Source organism: Schistocerca serialis, chromosome 1 (assembly GCF_023864345.2).
Source record: "Schistocerca serialis cubense isolate TAMUIC-IGC-003099 chromosome 1, iqSchSeri2.2, whole genome shotgun sequence".
Classification (NCBI taxonomy): Eukaryota; Metazoa; Arthropoda; class Insecta; order Orthoptera; family Acrididae; genus Schistocerca; species Schistocerca serialis.
Genome location: NC_064638.1, coordinates 92,984,764 through 93,007,304, shown reverse-complemented (window position 1 = coordinate 93,007,304; position 22,541 = coordinate 92,984,764). Strand labels below are relative to the sequence as shown.

Genomic DNA, 22,541 nt, shown 5'->3' with positions numbered 1-22,541 from the left:
CGGAGTGGGGGAGTGGCCATGTACGTAAAAAATAGAATTTGATTTGAGTCTGGAGATGTATCATGGCATTGCACTGAACGGGTATTTGTATTTTGTGCGGGGGCAGTTGTAGTTAGTGAAACTAAACTTCTAATTGTTGTTGCTTATAGGTCCCTTAACTCTGACCTCAGAGCATTTCTGCTCCAGCTAGGAGGGTTCTTGGTTCACTCTATAGGAAGTACCAAAACTGAGTTATATGTGGTGACTTCAAAATTAATTTTGTATGTGGTTGTGCAAGAAAAAGAATGCTGGAAGATCTCCTAAATTCATATGATCTGATGTGCAGACTGTTTTTCCCCCCAATCACACTGTAGCAGAACACTAGCACAGCCATAGACAATATTTTTATTCATTCTTCACAACTAGATGGGCATTCTGTTAATGAAAGGGTGAACAGCCTTTCAGACCATGATGCACAAATTTCAACACTAAAATGTTTTTGTACTCGAACAAATGTTATATATAATTGTAGACTATGTTGAAAAGCTAATCCAATGGCAATAGAGAGTTTTTAAAACCTTGTTAAAGAACAAGAGTGGCAGCATGTTTATACTGCTGACAACATAGATGACAAACATAATGCTTTCCTTAGCGCATTCCTCGTGCTCTTTGAAAGTTACTTTCCATTAGAACATTCTAAACATTGCACTAGCACTAAGAGGCAGATTGGGTGGCTGACAAGTGAGATAAGGATATCATGAGAATAAAGTGGGAATTATATCAAAATGTTAGAGGTAGTCACAATCAAGTTACTGTAGTCCATTACAAATAGTATTATAAAATGCTTAAAAATGATATTAGGAAGGCAAAGAGTATGTGATTTGCAAGTAGAATAGCTAGTTCACATAACAAAATTAAAACCATGTGGTCAGTCATGAAGAAAGTGTCTGGTCAGCAGCATCGGGTCGATGATACAAAGTCAGTTCATACTAAAAATATTTCTGTTACTGATAGGTTAGATATATGTACAGAATTTAGCAATCAATTTTTGAGCTTTGCTGGTGAATTAAGTAAAAACTTAGTTTCTACAGGCCACCATATAACTTGGACAATGTCTTTGCAAGATTGATGTCTGAAATACTCCTCTGTGATACTGACAAGGGAGAGACTGAGTCAGTAATAAAATCACTGAAGACTAATGACTCTCATGGATACGATGGAGTTCCTAACAGAATATTAAAGTATTGTGCTGCACTTTTTAGCCCTGTAATTAGCCATATTTGTAATTTTTCCTTTAAGAATGGTCAGTTTCTTGAACAATTAAATTACTCATTAATAAAGCCTCTTTTTAAAAATGAGGAAAGGTATAATGAGGCAATTTCAGACCTTTTTCTATGCCATCAGTGTTTGCTAAAGTTATTGAAAAGGCTGTGTAAGTAAGGATAACTGATAATTTTATTTCACATAATTTGCTATCAAATGTACAGTTTGGTTTAGAAGTGGTTTAACAACTGAAAATGCTATATTCTCTTTCCTCTGTGAGATACTGGATGGATTAAACAAAAGTTTTTCAAATGCTAGGCATCTTTTATGAATTGACTAAGGTGTTTGACTGTGTTGATCAAAATTATTGGTCTAGAAGTTGGACCATTATGGAATAGGGGAAGTAGCTCTCAGTTGGTTCACCTCTTACTTTAACAACACACAGCAAAAGGTCATTATCCACAGTGTTGAGTATGGTTATGATGCGGGGCCTGAGGGGGCATGGCGAAATGGGGGGGACGGGGGGTCCCAGGGATCAATGCTAGACCCACTCTTGTTCTTTATTTATATAAATGGTATGGCCTCTAGTATCACAGGCAACTCTAAAATAATTCTTTTTGCTGATGACATTAGCTTGGTAGTAAAAGATGTTGTGTGCAACATAGCCACTGTTTCAAATAGTGCATTTCATGACATTAGTTCATGGCTTGCAGAAAATAAAGTAACACTAAATCATAGTAAGACTCAGTTTTTACAGTTTCTACCACATAATTCAACAAAATCTGATGTTTTAATTTCATGGAATGGGCATATGATTAGTGAAACAGAACAGTCCAAATTTCTAGGTGTTCAGAAAGATAGTAAACTGACGTGGAAAGCCCACGTTCCGTATCTTGCTCAAAGACTTCATGCTGCCATTTTTACTACTCAAATGGTATCTGAAGTAAGTGATAGTTCATCATGAAAAGTAGTCTACTTTGCTTGTTTTCTTTCACTTATAATGCATGATATTAGGTTTTTGGGTAACTCTTCCCATTCTCAAAGGATATTTTTGGCTCAGAAATGGGCAGTTCAGGCAATAAGTGCTGTATGTTCACAAACCTCCTGTTGACCCCTATCTGTTCATTAATCTGGGTATTCTGACATCAGCCTCTCAATATATATGTTCTTTACTGTCATTTCTTGTTAACAGTATCAGCTTATTCCCAAGAATTAGCAGCTTTCACTCAGTTAATAATAGGCAGAAATCCAGTCTGCATTTGGATCACACATCCTTAACTCTTGTGTAGAAAAGTGTGCAGTATACTGCTGCATCCATTTTCAATAAGCTACCACAATAATTCAATGACATTAGGCTACCACAATAATTCAAAGATCTTAGCAGCAATCCACAAGCTTTCAAATCGAAACTGAAGAGCTTCCTCATGAGTCACTCCTTCTATTCTGTCAAGGAGTTCCTTGAAAAATTAAGCTGATTCCTGTGTTGTATTGTTGACTGCATTTACATAAGCTCATGGCTTGTCTTTTTTTGGGTCCATAAAAATTTTATTTTATCAGTTATTACTTTTATTTTTTAATTTCATGTACTCACATATTCCATGATCTTGGAGATTTGCTCCTCTGTTTGGTCTTATGGAACTAGATGTGTAGAAAAAAAATTGTGTTTCATTTAACAAAACCCTGCTTATATTATCATCTGTGCACATCTGTACAACCAATAAAACAGGGAACTACAAAAAATGGGTCATTTTACTTGATGACAGTCATGCCAAGAGAACTGCTGAAAAAAATAATGAAAACAGTTCACATTTACAGCCACAAGAATAATTAAGCTGAGCGTGTCTTTGACCGAGATAATGAAAAACAGTAACTTACTAAATAAGTTATCTAAGAATGACATGGTCATAATCATGGGTGGAAGCAATGATGTATACCAAAATGAGGGTAAATTTGGCACACAGTGTCTAAAAACAACACTACTGAACCTCAAAGTACCGAATATCGTAGTGACAAGCATGCCTCACAGACACGATCTGCAGGACAACTCAATCGGAAATTTGTAGTTTACAAAAATAAACAGACAATTTCATAAAATATGCCAAGTATTATCAAAATGTAACATTCTTTGAGCTTCCCAACTCAAGAGACCTGTTCACAAAACATGCTCAACCCTATAACAGCACTGGGAAGTCATGCAGTGGCAAAATTCTGACAAAACTAATACAGAAAGACGACCATGTTGCAAGAAATACAATTGCTATACAGCCAGCTTCAATCAAGGAAATATGAAAACACTATAACAGCTCCATAACAAGAAAGCCAGTCGCAGCCACTGCATCAGCACAGCCACGATGATCACTTGAACAAGAAGAGGCAGTGCCAGAATCATCTACAGCAAAAACAGCAAGAAAATGTGGGGATCCAGCAGAAGAAACAGTGGCTATTGTACCAATCAGTGGGATAACTGTAACAACTCATCACTAAAAGGATGTTTTAGACCAAGGCAAGAGAAATGTAAAGTCTATAAGGTAAGCAGTGCTCAGTGTTTCTCTGTCTTCCACCAAAATATGCAATGTATAAAATACAAAGTGGAACAATTAGAAGTGGAACTGCAGTCTATTGACAGCTCACTTGTTAGAATAACAGAACATTGGTGTAACAATTCAGAATTAACAAATTTAGCACTAAATTCATACAGTCTAGCCTGTCATTACAGTATTAACACTATGAAATGTGGTGGATCATGCATATAAGTGAAGGAGGGGATTATGTATAAAATTAGATATGACATTATGGCATTAAGTGAGGATAAACACATAGAAATATCAGCTTTAGAGATAAAAAACCTAGATGTATTCCAAAGACTAACTGTACTATGTATTAATCGTGCTTCTAGTGGTGACATGGACACATTCACTACAAAGTTAACCCAATCACCCAATCATTAGAAATGGTCTCCGGCCCCAAAGGCAAAATCATCATTTGTGGAGATCTAAACATTAACATGATGATCCCACATATGTCATGCAACAGTTTTCTGAATATTATGTACACCTATGGTGTATCACCATTAATTAACACTGCCACTAGGATAACCAGACATTCAGCATCAAGTATTGGCCGTATGCTAATGGACATAGAGAAAGATAGGTGTGACATTGTCATAGATGACCTTGGCATTTCAGACCATTCCAGTCAGTTATTAAAATTAGGCATAGAATTAGATAATAACACTAAAATACACAAGTACAGTAGGATTTTCTCCAAGTCAAAAAGAGCTCTTTTTGCCTCACTAATTAACAGTGAAACGTGGGAGGAAGTGCACAGAGAAACTACTATAAATGGGAAGTTTTCAAAGTTTATGTCAATATTTAAATTCATAATTGAAGAAGTGTTTTCTAAAATTCTAAGAATCACTAAATCATGCAACAATAGCACCTGGGTAACCAATGGGATAAGGAAATCCTCTGAAACTGTCAAGCACCCTAGCTCAATGAAAAACTACCGTAATGATTCGGCATTTCATAACTATTATCATACATACAGAAAGATCTTCTATAGAAATGTATTGTAAGCAACTGAAATGTACCAACATGAGTTATAGAAAAAGCTAATAATAAATTCAAAGCAGCAAGGAAAATCACCTGTGTGCTTACTGAAGGACTGCATAGACAACATCAATGACCCTTTAGTGCACATCATCAATGAATCCTTCTCCACAGGTTGCTTCCCATATATACTAAAGCACGTTAAAAATCTACATATATATAAGAAAGGTGACCCAGAAATCATAGAAAATTACAGACCAATCTCGTTATTGTCATCCTTTTTGAAAGTCATGGAGACCATAATGGAAAACAGGCTCAGGGTGCACTTAACAAAGTTCAATCTTGTGAGTAAAGAGAAATTTGGTTTCCAGGCTGGCAAAAGCACAAATTCAGCTGTAGCTCATTTCTCAAATGTTATCCTCGAAGACCACATAACAGGGATCTTCTTTGATTTGACCAAAGTGTTTGACACAGTAGCCCACACAATTCTGCTAAACAAACTAAATGTGCTAGGAGTAAGAGGAGTAACAAACATGTGGTTTCACTCATACCTGCAAAATAGGGTCCAACAGGTGGAGATCACTCAAATTAACTCCAATCACACCTTTTCATACATTTCAAACCCAGAACACACCAATATAGGAGTCCCCCAAGGAAGTGTGCTGGGCCCAATCCTCTTTTTAATATACATCAACGATTTTACAGAAAGTGTCAAACATGGTGAATCAGTACTGTTTGCTGATGACAGTAACATCTTAATCAAAGCTGAGTCGCCAAGTGCACTCAATGGAAATGCTGAGGAAACACTTAAGCATGTATGCCACTGGATAGAGGCTAATAAATTAACACCAAATGTAAAATCAACAGTATTAATTTCCACTTAAACAGAAAACCGAACACTACCAAGCTAAAAGTTAATGATAAGCACACAGAACGTGTACCATCAACAAAATTTTTAGGCATGCATGTTTATTCTCAACTAACCGGGAACGAGCACACTGCGGTACTTGGAAAGCAAATAGCTTCAGCATGTTATGCACTTAGCATAATAAATTCAGTGTTCATTAGCTCATGTACCAGAACTGCATATTTTGTGTATGTCCACTCTATAATTAGTTATGGCAATCCTTCTTGGGATCAACAGAGCAGAACAGACAAACAATATTTACGTTGCAAAAAAGGGCCATACGAATCATAACGAAAAGTAGCAATAGATCCCATTGCACGGAGTTATTTAAATCTTTGGGTATATTGACAGTTCCGTGTGAATACATTTTGCAGACAGTAATATGCATAAAAAACATACATTGACCAGTTCCCAATAAACAGTTCCTTACATGCACATGAAACCAGACACAGATATCACTTACACCTCTATAGGAAAAACTAATCAAAAACTCAAAATAGCATGATATATAATGGAGTTAAATTGTACAACAATTTTCCACAAGGGATCAAAGACATAAGAAAAATAGATAACTTCAGGAAATCGCTAAAAAAATATCTCTTGGAAAACTGTTTTTATACTGCCAAGGATTGCTTGGAATGATGTAAATATATAGTTATATGTAAAAATTATCAAAATTATTATGTGGTTTAACAATGTTTCTTTATGTTACAATATTCATGAATTCCGGTTGTGATAATTAGAAATTTGTGTACCTATTGTATATACTTATGTTGACAACATCCATACAATCCTGATTGACTACAGATGGACAAATAAATAAATAAATAAAATAGTAAGGTTTTGAGTTAAGTAGGAAATCCCAAGCCCATCATTACTTTCAACAAGATTTGCCTATGAAGGGAATCATAAGCTTTCATAAAATTGATGAACAAGTGAATTTTTTTCTTTTTTTTTTCATTCCCATATATTTTCACTTACTGTTATGATTACAAATACATTTATCAGTAATGCATCTATGTCTTCAAAAGTCATTTTGATAATCCCCAACTTTATTTTCTGTATTATTTCAAACAATTCAGCGAAAAACAAGATAAAATCTTATACGCTGTATGATATTCCCTGGTAGTTCCTGAAGTATTCCCTGCCTCTTTTTTATGTATTGGGGCTATTAATGATTCTTTTTATTCTATTGCCATGGTATCAGTTTTCCAGACCAGGTGAAACAAACATCTATGCAGTGCTTCTCCTCCATATTTTAGTATCTCAGCTGGAATTCTGTAACTCCCAGTTGTCTTCTCATTAGTTAGGTCTTTGATATTCCCCAGCACCACTTTGTATGGCAGTTCTGGAATCTGGTCAGTTTTGGGACTGCTGCTGGAATCTGTAATTGGTCATTCTGGATCACAGCAGTTTGGTAGATTGACAAAATATTTGTTGCTTGTTGATAGAATCTTGCATGGTTTATACTGCCATCCTTATTCTTCATCACCTTAAATTTTTAATTAAAACATGTTTTAATTTTGCCAACTGTGCCATGCAATTCCTGAACATTTTAATTTGGTAAAAACCATGAATTGCTTCAATCTGTTGGTTTAGGTATCATTTCTGTTTCTTATGATTTACTTTATTAGCCTGCTCTTGTGCCTGCCAAGAAGTAAGTTCTATTTTAGTATTCTTATTTGCCTGTAGCTATTCCTTGCATAATTTTATAATCTTGTCTTTACCCCTCCTTCCATTCTTCGTCAAACCACTTCTTCCTGCCTTTCTTTAGTTTCTGTAGATTATTACTTACAGCTGTGAGGACAACTTCTTTTATTCTATTTCAGTACTCATCACCAGCCATTTCTTGATTTTCTCCCATGCTACTTGAAACCTCAACTTGATGATGGTAACATAGCTTTACCAAAACCAGTCATCCACAATACAGTATTTATTGCGATCTTGTCTAAGAACTTTTTCTTCTCCAAGAAAGTAAATACAGGTTGCTCCTTCATACTAAGTATGAGTAACCCAACCTCAAATCAGTTTGAAACTTGAACTTTATATTTCAGTATTTCTTCTGTCCCCATTACATTTTCCACGTCTAATTTGGGCTCTTTTTAATTACTGATAATTTTTTTTGTCAACAATCTGACAAAATTTGGGAGTTACATACATTCACAGACACAGTACAAGAAAGAAAAATGATCTGCACTTGTATCTAATGAATCTACATTTGGCACAGAAAGCACTGAAATGCACAGCTGTAAAACTCTTTCAAAAACTGTCCGTGGAAATAAAATATCTGACAAACATCAGACGTGCTTTTAAATGTAGATTAAAATGATTTCTCTTTTTGAACTCCTCCTACACAACAAAGTAATTCTTGAACAATAGTAAGTTTTCAGTTACAGTTCTGTAAATGTGCTGTATGTAACCAAATTGTCCAGTACGCACATTCTGTATCACAATGTTAATCATGAGTATGATGCATGTAACATGGAACTAAAAAGCAAATAGTGGAGGAAAAAACGATTCAGTTTCCCCTCTTAATCCAACACTAAGCTAACGGATAAAGATACAGATCTGTATCTATCTTCTACAAGAGGCTAAAAATTCTTCTTTAACAATGCAACAAAGCAAGTTAGTGCACAGAACTTGCTAAGCTGTCAGTAAAAAGAATTAGTAGTTTTGAACACTAGAGACTTTAAATCTACAGAAAAATTCACTTGTAAAAAAAACCTGCAAAGAGACAGAATGGCTGCCATTTTTTTTCCTTTGCCCTCACAATAAGTGGATCTCTCTCTCATTCTGGAGTCTGAGTGATGTGTTGCTACTTTGTAACCTTACCCAACTTCCCCCCCCCCCCCCCTTCCTCTTTGAGGAAGGAACTAATAATTATGAAAGTTAGGATTAGCGTTTTCTCTTTTAAATGTGACTCCAGCAGTGCTGCACTTTAAAACCTGCAGTCACTGAACTTCCAGCAGAGGCAGGGTGCGGGGAGCTAAGACAAGACAAGACAGAAAAGAAAAGAATTTGTGTTATATTAATGTTACCAATATCAAACATCATGTTACTAGTCTCCTTTCAGTGAATTATTTTCTACAGTTATCTTCGTGCAGCATATAAGAAAGTCCACTTTTTATAATTCTTTGTGGGAAAAGTAATAAAACAATCAACACATAAGTATAGTTTGAGCATAAAATGAGTTTTAATTATGAAAAATTGTACTTTTGTGTACTACAATGATTCTGACCTTGTTGTGATACTGCATTAGCTGGATGATAACACGGATATCATCCGAGTAGTTCTTAATGGAGATAACTCGCATGATGTTAGCAGCATCCTCGGCATCAGGATCCTGGCAGTATTTATTAGCTAGCACCAAGCACGCATCAGCTTCATGCACCTGCACATTGTGATAAGTGTATAATAATTAAACACAATTAGTTTGATTCTGCATCAATAAATGATAACAACTGTAATTAGTACTGTATAGGTTATAAAATTACATGGTCCAGTCACGTTAACGTGATCACCACCTATATTCAATGTAAGTGTGCAATAACCACTAACAGGTGGCAGGTAGCAGCAATAGTGTTTAAAGCTATGTATAGGGAAAGTACGACCAACTTGCCAGTGGCTGCCATTTTGGGCCCACTGCCCTGCTGGTGATACATTGACTTCTGCATCATACTAAGCCCTGTATATTAAAGAAGTGCACTCAACCATCTAATGCATTGCTAAAACTGGTCAGTGGCTTCAAACAGAACAGGTCAGATATTTAGCAACAAAAAGTCTCAACAAGCTAAATGAGTCTGAAAGCATTCATTGTGATGAGCATGAAATGCAGTTTTTCCCATTATCCTTTATTAATAGCGAAAGCAGATTTTGCAGTTCTGCTAGGTTCGCAGGAGAGCTTCTGTAAAGTTTGGAAGGTAGGAGACGAGATACTGGCAGAAGTAAAGCTGTGAGGGCCGGGCGTGAGTCATGCTTCGGTAGCTCAGATGGTAGAGCACTTGCCCGCGAAAGGCAAAGGTCCCGAGTTCGAGTCTCGGTCGGGCACACAGTTTTAATCTGCCAGGAAATTTCTATATTGACTTGCTTCCTGTTCCTGCAACTTGTTGCTACAAAAAATCGCACAATGTCTCTTTTGTTATACCAAATAAAGGATTGGATTCAAATATATATATATATGCTGATAAACATGCCTATATGATTACGCATGCTTTATATTTTTGTCAGATCTATTCCATTAAATTTTGTCTGCAGATTGATCTAAGATGCTAGGAGAATGATTACGAAAGTACAAGAGAATATTTTTAAAATGTGTTTGAATAAAACTAGGCCTATGATCAAAAGTAGGCTGTAGGAAACAGTAACAACCGTATTTGTATTAATACAGATTAGCAGCCAGGTAGCCACAGTAATCACGGTTACTGAATGGTGTAGGTTCGGTACTTGTCTAGTGAAATTTTTTTTTTACATTATATTGTGGGGAACAAAGTACAATTTATTATTGTGAGCATCACAGATGTAAGTTTAAACTATACTGTACAGTCAATCAGATCAAATTTTTTACCAGTCATGATAACTTTGTATGATACCACTCACTATTTTTTGTTTTACGTGCTAACAGTGGCAGTTGTATCTCTAAGATTTCTATTTTGTAATTAAATTACCATTTAGCTCTTCTGACCCCACCCCTCCCCCCAGAAGGATTGGAACCTAAGTAACAGAAATGTAAAAAGGAGACAAAACAAATGAGCAGAAAAGAATAAAATTAAATGAATGGTTAAGTTGAGCTCCTGGAACCTTTCCTATTGCAACCAGTATTTTCCTTCTTGTTGCATCTCTCCCTTTGGAAGGAATTCTGTGCAGTTTTCCTCCCTTTTCGCTTTAAAACTAACAGTCAAAAGCACATAATTGAGAAATTACTCTACTTAAAACTTCAAAGATACACAAAATTTCCTATGCTTCACATGTAACGCTTGGGCCCACAATGGCTGCTAATGTCATGTGACATGAATTCGGCCAATCCTGAACTGCGGATGGTGGCAACCGCAGGGGAAAAGGTTGGCTATACATTCCTTTATACAGAGCTTCAAAAGCAGTGGAGGGTATATAAAGCATGTTTGGGGACATGATAAACAGTGTAGTCATTGTCATAATGTGGAAATGGAACAATTTATTTGATATCCAAAATGGCATGTTCATTGGCTTTTGGGTCATGGGTGGAAGCATTTACGAAACAGCTGTTCATGTGCCATTGTGGTTCAGGTATACCAAGCATGACAAAATTGTGCTACTAGGCATAGATTACAGAAGTGAATAACAGCTGCAGAGATGTGTACGGGTGGGTAAATGTGCAACTGTTGACTACTTGACCCCCCCCCCCCCCCCCCCCCAATGAACTATGGGGCTATCAATAGTGTCCCATTAAAGATCATTCAGTGAATGATGTTGTGTATGGGCCTCCACAGCAGGTGCCCGGCTCAATGCTCACTGCTCTTCATCAACAAAGAAGGCTGGAATTTGCACGCCAGTCCACAATTGGACAACCAGTGAGTGGTGACAGGTGGCCTTTTCAGATAAATAATGTTTTATGCTCCACTGAACAGATGGCCATTGGTATGTACGGTGTGAAGCTTTGAAAGCAAACACTCTGCCAACACCTAGCCATGACATTGGAGGTGGCATGGCTCCACATCCCTCTTGGTACCTTCCAGAAAGTCATTGACTCTCTTCCTGCAACCTTTGCACTGCAATAGGTCATTATTCAGGCTCTTGACAGGTGGCCACATTAATGTGACTAGACAGTATAATTTCTTAGATAAACACATTATGACCTACACGCTATGATTAAACACATTATGTTTCAGATACTAATGCATATTTAGTAATTGACTGATATAAGTTATTATAATTCTTTGGATCAGTGAGACACATCAGGGGCAGACTTCACTAACTCATACCTAATATTTTCTGCACAGATTTTATGACAACTGAAATACCAGGATGGAAACAAACAAAATGAAGAAGGGCAACTACTAACCTGTAGTTGACTGATGTGTAACACAAAGACACATGTTTAAGGCACAGAAAAGTTTACTAACTTTCTAGCAAAGTATTGTCGTTCACACACACACACAGACTAACAAATAAAAATTAAAAACAATTACAGTGAGCATCATCGGCACAATAGATCATCTATAAACATGGTTTCAGCTGAGTGGATTAACCCTTGACTTCCCAGAAAGACACGTGATCCAGTCCAGAACAAAACAGTCAAAATAACAGTAAATTAAACTAAGTAAAAAAAAATTGAGAAATATAGGAAATAGATTCTGTGAAATTTTTAGGCTTAAGCCCAGACAATAATCGGAATTGGAATATACATCCTGTTGGCTGTCTAGTACAGCGGTAGGTTAGTGTGCTATCACAGGCGTGGGTGCCCATGACGGGCCTCACTGATTGTCCACTATCATGTTTTTTTTTGTTACCAATGTGCACTCGGCTGCATGTGCCTCTTTACTCTGTGTTCTTATTGTTGTTGGTGTCATAGTCTCTTTGGCATTCACGGTAAGGCAAAATTAGTGAGCAGAAAATGGTTGAAGAGGAATTAAGATCTTCAAAACAAAAATAGGTCAAATCCCGCAGTGGGAAGAAGATTGCTTTTTATTGAAACACAAATTGGTTCACAGACCTTTCTTGTAATGCTATTTTATTTGCGTGGAATAAGTACCAACTGCAGCAACATTTTCAGTTCCTTCCTGAGAAATTCATGATTACTTTAGATTTTGAGTGAAGTAAGGCCAAATATCTTGAGATAAAACAGGAAACAGAGAAAGATGAATGTTCATATAGACATATTTCATTTCTAGAATACACTACTGTTATTTATAAAGTATTATGTGGTTTTGCCCACTCTACTTTACCTCTCCTTTTTGACATATTTACAGAAGAGAACCATATCATCCACAATGAAGGGCCACTGAGAGTGAGGTATCACATATCTCTTGATATAACCAAATCAGCACATCCCTTCAGAATGGAGAATTTGTTAAGAGTATTTTATTGCTGCTCCAACAATTTTGTGTCCAGCAACTTTTCCAGTTTTTGAAACAGCCACCCTTTCACGGAGAAGAATTTGCAGGTGTACTGAAGAAATGGCGAACAAAGTGGAAATGCGACTGAAAGATAAGACTAAAGCTTTGGTCTTTTTTCCCTCTGATTTTGGGTGAATGCATGGATGTAACAGATGTTCCCTGGCTTGCGGTATTTGTGAGAGGTGTTGATGCTGGGTTCAACTTGATGGAGGAACTTCTTTTAGAGCCAATGAATGATACAGCTACAAATAATGACACATTTTCTTGTTTAGTTAGGAGACATTATTGGCAAACATGACCCCTGCTGGGAAGACTTTCATTCACTTCAAAAAGTGGAGCTCCTAAAATGGTTAGTTAAAACTCAGGTGTAGTTGCTTTGATAGGAACAAGCAAAAGAAGTTGGTACCTGGCAGTGAATAATCATTGCACAAATCTGCCAGTAAAATGTGCCCAAACAAGTGGCTTCATGGACATTGTTGTAAAAACAGTTAAAAAATTTAGATCGCATGGTTTGGGACATTGGCAGTTCAAATATTTCCTAGCAAAGATGGGGTGTGATTGCGGTGATGTACCATATTTTTGTGAAGTATGCTGGTTGCATCATGGTGTTGTTATAGAAGCTTTTTCAACCTTCATGAAGAAATGTAAAGTCTTATGAGATGAGGTGTGCATAAAGGCATGCACCCTAATGTAAACTCATACAATTTTTTTATGACAGGATTGCTATAAGCTAACCTGTAATGTTCAGATACAGTATTGCTAGTGTCCAGCTTGACACAGTGAAGTTGTTTAAATATCTGGGTGTAATTTTGCAAAGTGATACGAGATGGAATGAACATTTGCGAACTGTGGTAGAGAAGGCAAATGGTTGACCTCACTTTATTGGGAGAATTTTAGGAAAGAGTGGTTCCCCTGTAAAGGAGACCACATACAGGACACTGGTCCAACCTATTCTTGACTACTGCTCGAGTGTCGGCGATCCATACCAGGGCGGACTGATGGAAGACATTGAAGCAATTCAGATCTGGGCTGCTAGATTTGTTACCAGTAGGTTCAAACAACACATAAGTGTTGCGTCAGGAAATCAAATAAGAATCCCTTAAAAGGCCATTTGCTTCAAGAAACACTATTGAGGAAATTTAGAGAAGCGGCATTTGAAGCTGACTGCCAAACGTTTCTACTGCCACCAACATACATTGTGAATAAGGACCATGAAGATAAGGTACGAGAAATTAAGGCTTATAGGTGTATAGGCAGTTGTTTTTTCCTTGCTCTGTTTGCAAGTGGAACGAGAAAGGAAATGACTAGTAGTGGTACATGGTACTCTCCACCATGCACTGTTCAGTGGCTAGCAGAGTATCAGTGTAGATGTAGACCATGGAAGTCATTCCCTGAAGTCTTAACAATGTCCTGTCATCCTGTCCCTTCTCCTAGTCAGTGTTTTCCACAAATTCCTTTTTCTGGTTCTGCACAGCACCTCTGCATTCCTTACCTTATTTGTCCACCTAATTTTCAACATTCACCTGTAGCACCACATCTCAGATGCTTTGATTCTCTTCTGTTCCAGTTTCCCTACAGTCCATGTTTCACTACCATACAATGCTGTGTGCCAAACACCCATTCTCAGGAATTTCTGCCTCAAGTTAAAGCCTATGTTTGATACTAGTTGACTTCTCTTGGCCAAGAATGCCTTTTTGCTGGGACTAGTCTGCTTTTGATGTCCTCCTTGCTCTGTCCATCATTGATTATTTTGCTGCCAAGGTAGTAGAATTACTTAACCATTTCTGCTACTTCGTGTTACTTTCGTCTCTCTTCGAGTTATTCTCAATCCATATTCTGTTCTCATTAGAGTGTCCATTCCATTCAGCATATCATGCAAATCTTTTTCACTTTCACTCAGGACAGCAATGTCATGTTCCAGTAGTTATCATTATATTCACTACGTTTGCATATGACACCTCTTCTGAAAGATGAAAACCGAATTTCGGAATCATTTTTTGCTGTTGTGTTTATGTGTTAAGATCTGAAGTGGATTATAAGCCCAGTTAAATACGGCATCTGGGAAGCAGTTGATCAAGTTGGTGATTCAGTCAACAAAGTCATTTTTGCTCTTCACTTAAATGTTACACATAGAATGCTTCAAGCACAGTCTAGTATTTCTGCTTCTCCTTCACTGTGCAATAAGTCCTTATTAATTGAATACTCTGAAAACAAGACATAACTTGAAAACCTGAGCATGTTTCAAAATTGGTTTTGTTCACATGGAAGCAAAAATCAATAGCAGAACTGGAAAACTGACAACTAGTAGTCGATTTCCAGAATAAATTTTGAAGTGTTCAGATGACCACCCAGAAGCAGTATTGGGAAATTTTACTGGATTGGGTTTTGGCAGTACCATGTAAGTGGGGTGATAGTATCTCATGGTTTTTATCTTCAGACTTGGAGTGACCTTTTTGGTGCAGATTCCCAGCCACGCCCAAGTGCAACTACCTTTTCCACAGCCTTTGCCATACAAGATGGACAGTGGTTAAACTAACTAGGCCTGCCCTATTGCAACTGCAGGATTGGATCCCCAAGTGTTATGGGATTCCTTAGGAAGGCGACCCTTGCACACCTGCTGCCAGTGTGCTGGTCCAGACTAACAGCTTCCTGCCTCACTCAAGCCTGCTACTGCCAGCCTTGGACTTTAATAAAAATGACAGGATTTGCATTATTTTGTTTTACAGTCATCAGCCACCCATTATGAATCTGGAACTATTTATAACAGCACATGGATATGAGACATGTGATGCAAGACACCATGACTGCAGTACATAGCAGTGAGTTCAGCCCCTTTACAGTAATATTGGACTTAAACGGCAACAGACCAGAAAGGACAGCTCTCACCACCCACGAGACAGTTAGATTAGATGTAGACATCGCTGCCTAAAGTGAAACCATATTATCAGGCAAAGAGCACATTAGAGAGACTAGTTCATGGCACACTAGCTTCGAGAAACAAAAGAACACAGATGAACCACACATCCATGGTGTAGGATTTGAAGTAAAAACACAAATAGTGAAAGAACAATGATTAACCTCGATTTCTGTATATGAAAGTATTATGATTCTTTGAATTCCTCATTCCTCTCTTTGGAGATATTGTTTTATCATCCTTATCTCTGCCTCTGCTTTTGCTTTAGACAATGATGAAGATAGGAAAAATCAGTTCTACCATAAACTCAACAGTGTTCTCATCAAGATATCAGCTAAGTATAAACTTCTTTTACTTGGTGACATCGATGATACATTGGGAACAAACAATCATTTTTGTGGAAACATCATGGATAATTAAGATGTTGGAAATTGCAATGCAAATGGGCTGCTACTTCTTGGTTTGTGTGGAGCATAAGCATTGTATCACTAATATGCAACTCTGCTTACCTAATCATTATTAGACTTCATGGATGCATCCACACTCCAAACACTGGCATCTCATTGAATATCATTATTTGGCAGTGTGACAAGAATGATGTCCTGACCACAAAAACAGCTTGCAACTTCATGATTGTTGGACTGATCACAAACTGCTCATTAGTTGTATGGTTCTCATACATCATAAACTGTGAGCCCAGTTCTTAAATCCTTGCAGGAGGAAACTGCATATCAACAGCCTGCAGAATAAAACTGTTCACTTTCTCTTGCAAGACACACTTCTAGGTCAACTTATCAAAACATCAGCTAAAGCAGCAGATGAAAAGTAGAGGACCACTTTAAAAAACTTGATCAGAAAGACTGTAGAGGAGGTCATTGGTTTCAGTGCAAAGAAGTGAAATGACTGGTTTGATGACATTAATGAACTTATTGAGAGCCTCATAAGTGTCAAGTGGGATGCTTAACTATCTCTTGCTCAAGGTCCATCCCCCCAGAAAAGAAAACACATTTTCTAGAGCCAAAGCAGAAATATTAAATTGAAATAACAATCAAGGAAAACTGGTCGCAGCAAAACACCAAGGCACTCCAAAGTCTGTCAGATACCATGGACTTGCAAAAATTTTACACTGGAACAAAAGAGGTATATGGATCTCTTCACTACCCATCAGGAATCTTGAAAGTCAACAACAGTACAACTATCCTCACTGACAGTCAGGGCATTTGGAGTCATTGGACAGAGCACTTCAACACACTCTTGAACTGTGGTTCTACTGTTGCTGGTGACTTCCTCAAAACATGTTCTACAACTACACCACAACCATGTATGGCAGTCCCACCAACATTTTATGAATTTATCAAGGATCTAGACAGTGTGAAACTGATCTACAGATATCACTCAAAATGGCGGCTTGCCTCTTAAAACCAGACTCTTCTGTCTACTTCTTCTAATGTAGGCAGTCCATACGGTACCAGCTGACATGAAGAACTTCACAATTGTCACCATCTTTAAACAAGGCAACTTAAACACTTGTGGTAATTACTGTGGCAGATCCTTGCTCTCTGTTGCTATAAAATTTTTTTGTGGCATTGTGTCGAATCTCTTCCAGACTCTTTCCAATACTGTACTTCACAAATCTCTGTGCGGATTTAATCCCTCCAGACCATTACCGATATGATCTACTGTGTGACAAATGTATGTGAAGTGCATAGAACAACACAAAACCTAGAAAATATATTTGATATGGTGCCCAGAGAAGGTATGTGGACAATCTTAAATGTTTCAGTTGCCCTGAACATTTTGTTGGACAATTCAAGATCTCCATGAGGGCATGTATGGGCAGGGGCTACATCAGAATGAAACACTGGGCAAGTGCTACATCAGAATGAAACATCTGATAAAGTACCTACTACTAATGGACTCAAACATGGATGTTTTCTCGTGCCAACATTGTTTGCCCTACATGCCTTGCAGCCACACTTTATGAGACAACATTTGTAAACAATGCAGATTTTATGAAGGACTTCTTAAACAGTCCAGACTATTTTTTAAAGGGTGTACAAGTTGCATCCACATATATATTATGCAATATGCAGATGCCAATGCTTTTCTAACACATGCAACTGCACAGCTGCAATTCTCTGTAGATGGTATCAGTAGTGTATATGAATAGTTTGGCCTGCCCACCAACATTCCTAAAATAGAGGTACTCACACAGCCTACTGCTGGCACTGCCTTTCCAGATTTCAATATCTCCATAATACCTTTGGAGCAAGTAGATCACTTCTTCTATCTAGGAAGTATATTGCCAATAAATAATACACCTTAGAACAGCATGTGCCCAACAATGTTACATGTGTTTGAAAGACCCAAGATGGTTCAAGAGTGTTTGATACGTAAGCAAAGAGAACTTTTCAGTTTCAAGTGAAGTCAACATTTTGTTGAGAAGATCTAGAAAGCCAAAATGACCAGAGAGCAATGTGAGAGACAGTCAAGGAATTTGAAAATAAAGTTTTGCTAATTGATAAGGCCAAAAGCCCTAAGATTTCAATTTATGTTAAATCAGAGAACTGATCAAAATCATCTATTTACTCATCACTCAGACAGAAGAAGACAGAGATAAGACCGAAACATTGAATCTGATCTGAAATTGTCTCATGGCTACAAGAGGGTAATGTGGTACACCTTTCAATCATAAAACAAATGCCAAAATGGCATAGAAAATCAACTAAACTGCTAAACCGTGGAAGGAAGTTACTGCAAGATTCTTTGATCACAAGAATGAAATTACTCCCTTTCTAGTAACTGCTTATTGTAGTTTCCTGGAGAAACATAAGGTCCCAGGCAACTGAAAAAAAAGAGCAGCCCATTCCCATTTTTTTTTTTTAAAAAAAAAAAGGTCACTGGAAGATACACATAATTCTAGGCCTTTATTATGGGTGTCATTCTGCCACGCAGTTATATAACAGATTTTATATTGAAGCATTCTGACTCTCTCAGAGAACAAACATCTCTACGATAAAAACCGATTCCTCGAAGATAGATCTTCTGAAAAAGGTTGTTTTGTTCGTGTATGAGATCCAGAGCAGCATGGACAATGGAGTCCAGGTTGAAGACGTATTTCAAGATTTCCAGAAGGCATTCGATAAAGTATTGTACTGCCATTTATTGAACAAGATGCTATCTTACTGAATATCAGACAACGTTTGTAACTGGACTCAAGATTGGCTGTTATATAGAACATAACACACCATTCTTAACAGCATGTAACTTCCAGATCTTTTCTGAGAGAATCTCAATGGAAAATTAGAGCACAATTATTGTTTATGACTATATAAATAATCTAATGGATAATGCTGCAAGCTCCATAAGGCTGTTTTTGAAAAATGCTGTTGTTAACAGGAAGGCCGCAATATCTCATGACTGTAGCAAAATGCCAGAAGATTTCCAGAAGATCAACAACTCTTAAAGGAAACAACAATTAGCTCTGAACATAACTAATTTTAAGGTACACACAAATAGGCATGTAGATCTGTTATTGATTGATTACACTAATGGCTGATATCCCTGAACCAGCAACAGTGGTAAAAACCTTAGCAGTGAGCTGAAATGTATTGACCACACAAAACTGTAGGAAAAGCAATGGCCAGACAAACTCATGGCAAGAGTGTTAAGGAACAGTAATTCATTCATGTAGTGAGTAGCTTACAGAACACTCATAAATCAGTTCTTGACTGTCGTTCATCAGTTTGGGACCATTTCAAGGTCGGGTTAATACAGGAGGCAGGGAAGAACAAAGAGCAACATGTCCATGACAGCATAAATTCTCCAGCATATTAACTGATAATATTCTTGTCAGTGTGCACATGGATCATATAATCATTTCAAATACTATTTCTGTGGTGCATATGGCAGCAGTCTTAAGATATGTGTTTGAAGTGATACAGAATTTAGGTTGTACCACTGTGAAAATTTTTGGCTCCAAATATACTGTAAAGTATTCTGTATAATGTGTTACATATGCATTTTAATGGTTTTTACAGTAATAACAATGTAATACAAAAACTATGAAGTTTTTGTTTCATGTTTCCTTTGTTGCACGAGTGACACAGAGATTTGGTGTGAGATGACAGCTGTTCTTTTAGTGGCACAGGAATTTTATGCCACAAGATAAAGCCTTCACCAGGTCAATAACAACAAAATAAATTAATTAATTTGTAAAATTTTAATGTTAATGGTTGTATTGAGTTAAGTTTCTTTTTTTATCAGGATTGCTTTCACATTTAAGTTGAGTAGCAAAATTTTATTTGTTGCAACGAAATGTACATTCTGATATGCAATACAGCTATTTCAGGTGTCGAAGATAAATATGTGTTTGTGTGGTAACTACTTTTGGAAATGTTCAAATGAAAATTTTGAAATCTGTCTACTGGAAAGATACTTAAAAATCACTGCTATTCCTGAATTAAACATAAAAATGCAAGTACAGTGCAAAACTATAACTGTGCACTGACTCTGCCCTTGAAATATTATAACAGAGTTAATTTACAATAAATTATTTTAATATTTCTGAGAGAAAACGAGCAATAATTTGTGTTATCAGTGAAAAGTATGATAATTATGTGGAAAATGATCATAGTGAGAATGAGTCTTATAAAACACTGGATATATTTTAATATAATTAATTTGTATCCAGAAATTAAGACAAGTTGCCGTGTAGTAGTAATGTAACACTGCTGGTTGTCATAAACAATATAGAACTCAGCAATTGCATTACAAATAATTCCATGCAATGTTATTACCAATTTGTCTTATATGAACAGCACCTCTATTCCCACTGATGAAGTAAAAACCCACAATACCACTACAATGGGGGGCGTGGGGGAAGGGAGGAGGGTGGGAGGATATTGAAAGAAACCCACTTAGCATTCTCACCTGAAGATGGCGCTCAGATGGATCACAGAAATGGTGTGTCAATATGATAGTATGATCCAACTGCAGACCCAACACGAATATTAGCAGCAATATGTATAGGTAAACAAGAGCATTACAGAGTTATCCCAGTGGCAGACACTACAAAAGAGGAATTGGGCATCACGGAGAGGTCTAGTCTTAAAATGCTGAGAACACACATTCCAAAAAAAGAATTAACCAAAAAATATCTTCATCACACATGTATTGCAAAATGATCCTGGTGACAAAATCAGAGTAATTATAGCTCATATAGTGGTGAACTGATAGATATTCCTACCCAGCACCATTCAAAAACTGAAAACTTAAAAGAGAGAAAGTGATAGTGGTAACACAATCACCCCCCACGAAATGCTGCAAGATGGTTTTCAGATGATGCATGATTGATGAATGCTCTGTGCCTAGCCACACATATGTGTGTGTGTGCGAGTGTATACCTGTCCCTTTTTCCCCCTAAGGTAAGTTTTCCGCTCCTGGGATTGGAATGACTCCTTACCCTCTCCATTAAAACCCACATCCTTTCGTCTTTCCCTCTCCTTCCCTCTTTCCTGACGAAGCAACCATGGGTTGCGAAAGCTTGAAGTTTGTGAGTGTGTTTGTGTGTTTTTTATTGTGTCTATCTACCAGTGCTTTCTTGTTTGGTAAATTGCAGCATCTTTTTTAATATATTTTTCCTGTGTGGAATGTTTCTTTCTATTATATTCAAAACATTTTATGTGTATTATAAAAATTGTTTTGAGTATCAGTAGGTATACATTTTTTCGTGAGGTTTCTTCTACTTTTCAAATTTTATTTTTCAAGGCAGCACAAGAAGATTGAATTTTCTGAGTTAGAGTAGGAAAGATAAATAAAAGTGCAGCAGTTTTCCCAGTTACTCAACACAGTATTCTTGTGTTGATCGACAGACACAATAAGCAATGCAAGTCTATCTATTATTCTTGCCAATGTGCATAGCTTTTTTATTTTTACACATTTTATACAACTCCAGAGTTTAAGAGGCAGACGATTCAATGACAATGCCTTTCTCACAAAGACGTATATGGTAGGTATTACTGTACTCGTCACCTTTCCTGCATGCAAGCGTACTGCAATGGGCGGTGGTCAGTACCCAACAATCGAATGGAGCGGTAGCGCATAATGTGGCTACACTGTCACAGCTGGCAGCTGGCTCCCCCCACCAATGTTGTATTGCCAAAACAAAAACCCTATCTGTTTCAAAATGGAGCAACATTCATATCTGAACATTCATTCACAAGATGATTATGGACAGTCATACATTTGTTGAGAAACATGTCTGAAGAGAAATATAAAAACATTTTAGAAAATATAAAGAACCAGTCTTCTGTACACAATATATGAGTATCTTTTGTTCCAATCCTACATGCCACTAGTCCACGGACTGTCAAACTACAATTACAGTAATTACAACACACACTGAAGTTGGGGGCCACTCTGACCCACTTTTCCAAATGTGCAACAGTAAGAACAGTAAATTATACCACTATCACCTCAAAGTGAATTAATACATTTGGTTGTAAATGCTGACTCAGATAAAATTTAATAAACATGTAAATATTATGATAGACACAAGAGAAGGAGATGTCAAATGTTACAGATAATCATTCACAAATAATAATTCTTCTGGTTCTTTATCTTCACTTTTTGGCTCTCATGACTCATATTCCCTTCATTTTTCCTAATTTCTGTGAATAAGTTGCTTTATTAGTACCAGGACCTTTATTTGTGTTTTCTCCTGCCACTCCCTGGTGAGAACATTTTTTGTTATCTATCCAACTATATTGTCCAAAAGCGGGTGACTTTTGTTGATATACTCACTATAAGCATTATTTCACAGCTGTTTCCCCTTTCTT

The 22,541-nt window shown here is 37.1% G+C and overlaps 1 protein-coding gene across 1 annotated transcript in view; it reads right to left on the bottom strand.

Moving 5' to 3' along the window:
* The window catches only part of LOC126462459 (calcium-activated potassium channel slowpoke), a 915,336-nt gene that overhangs the window by 607,770 nt on the left and 285,025 nt on the right, over positions 1–22,541 (bottom strand). Inside the window, exon 9 of the mRNA XM_050096074.1 lies at positions 8,936–9,088. Within this exon, the coding sequence (XP_049952031.1) occupies positions 8,936–9,088 (153 nt within the window). The remainder of the gene's footprint in view (positions 1–8,935; positions 9,089–22,541) is intronic.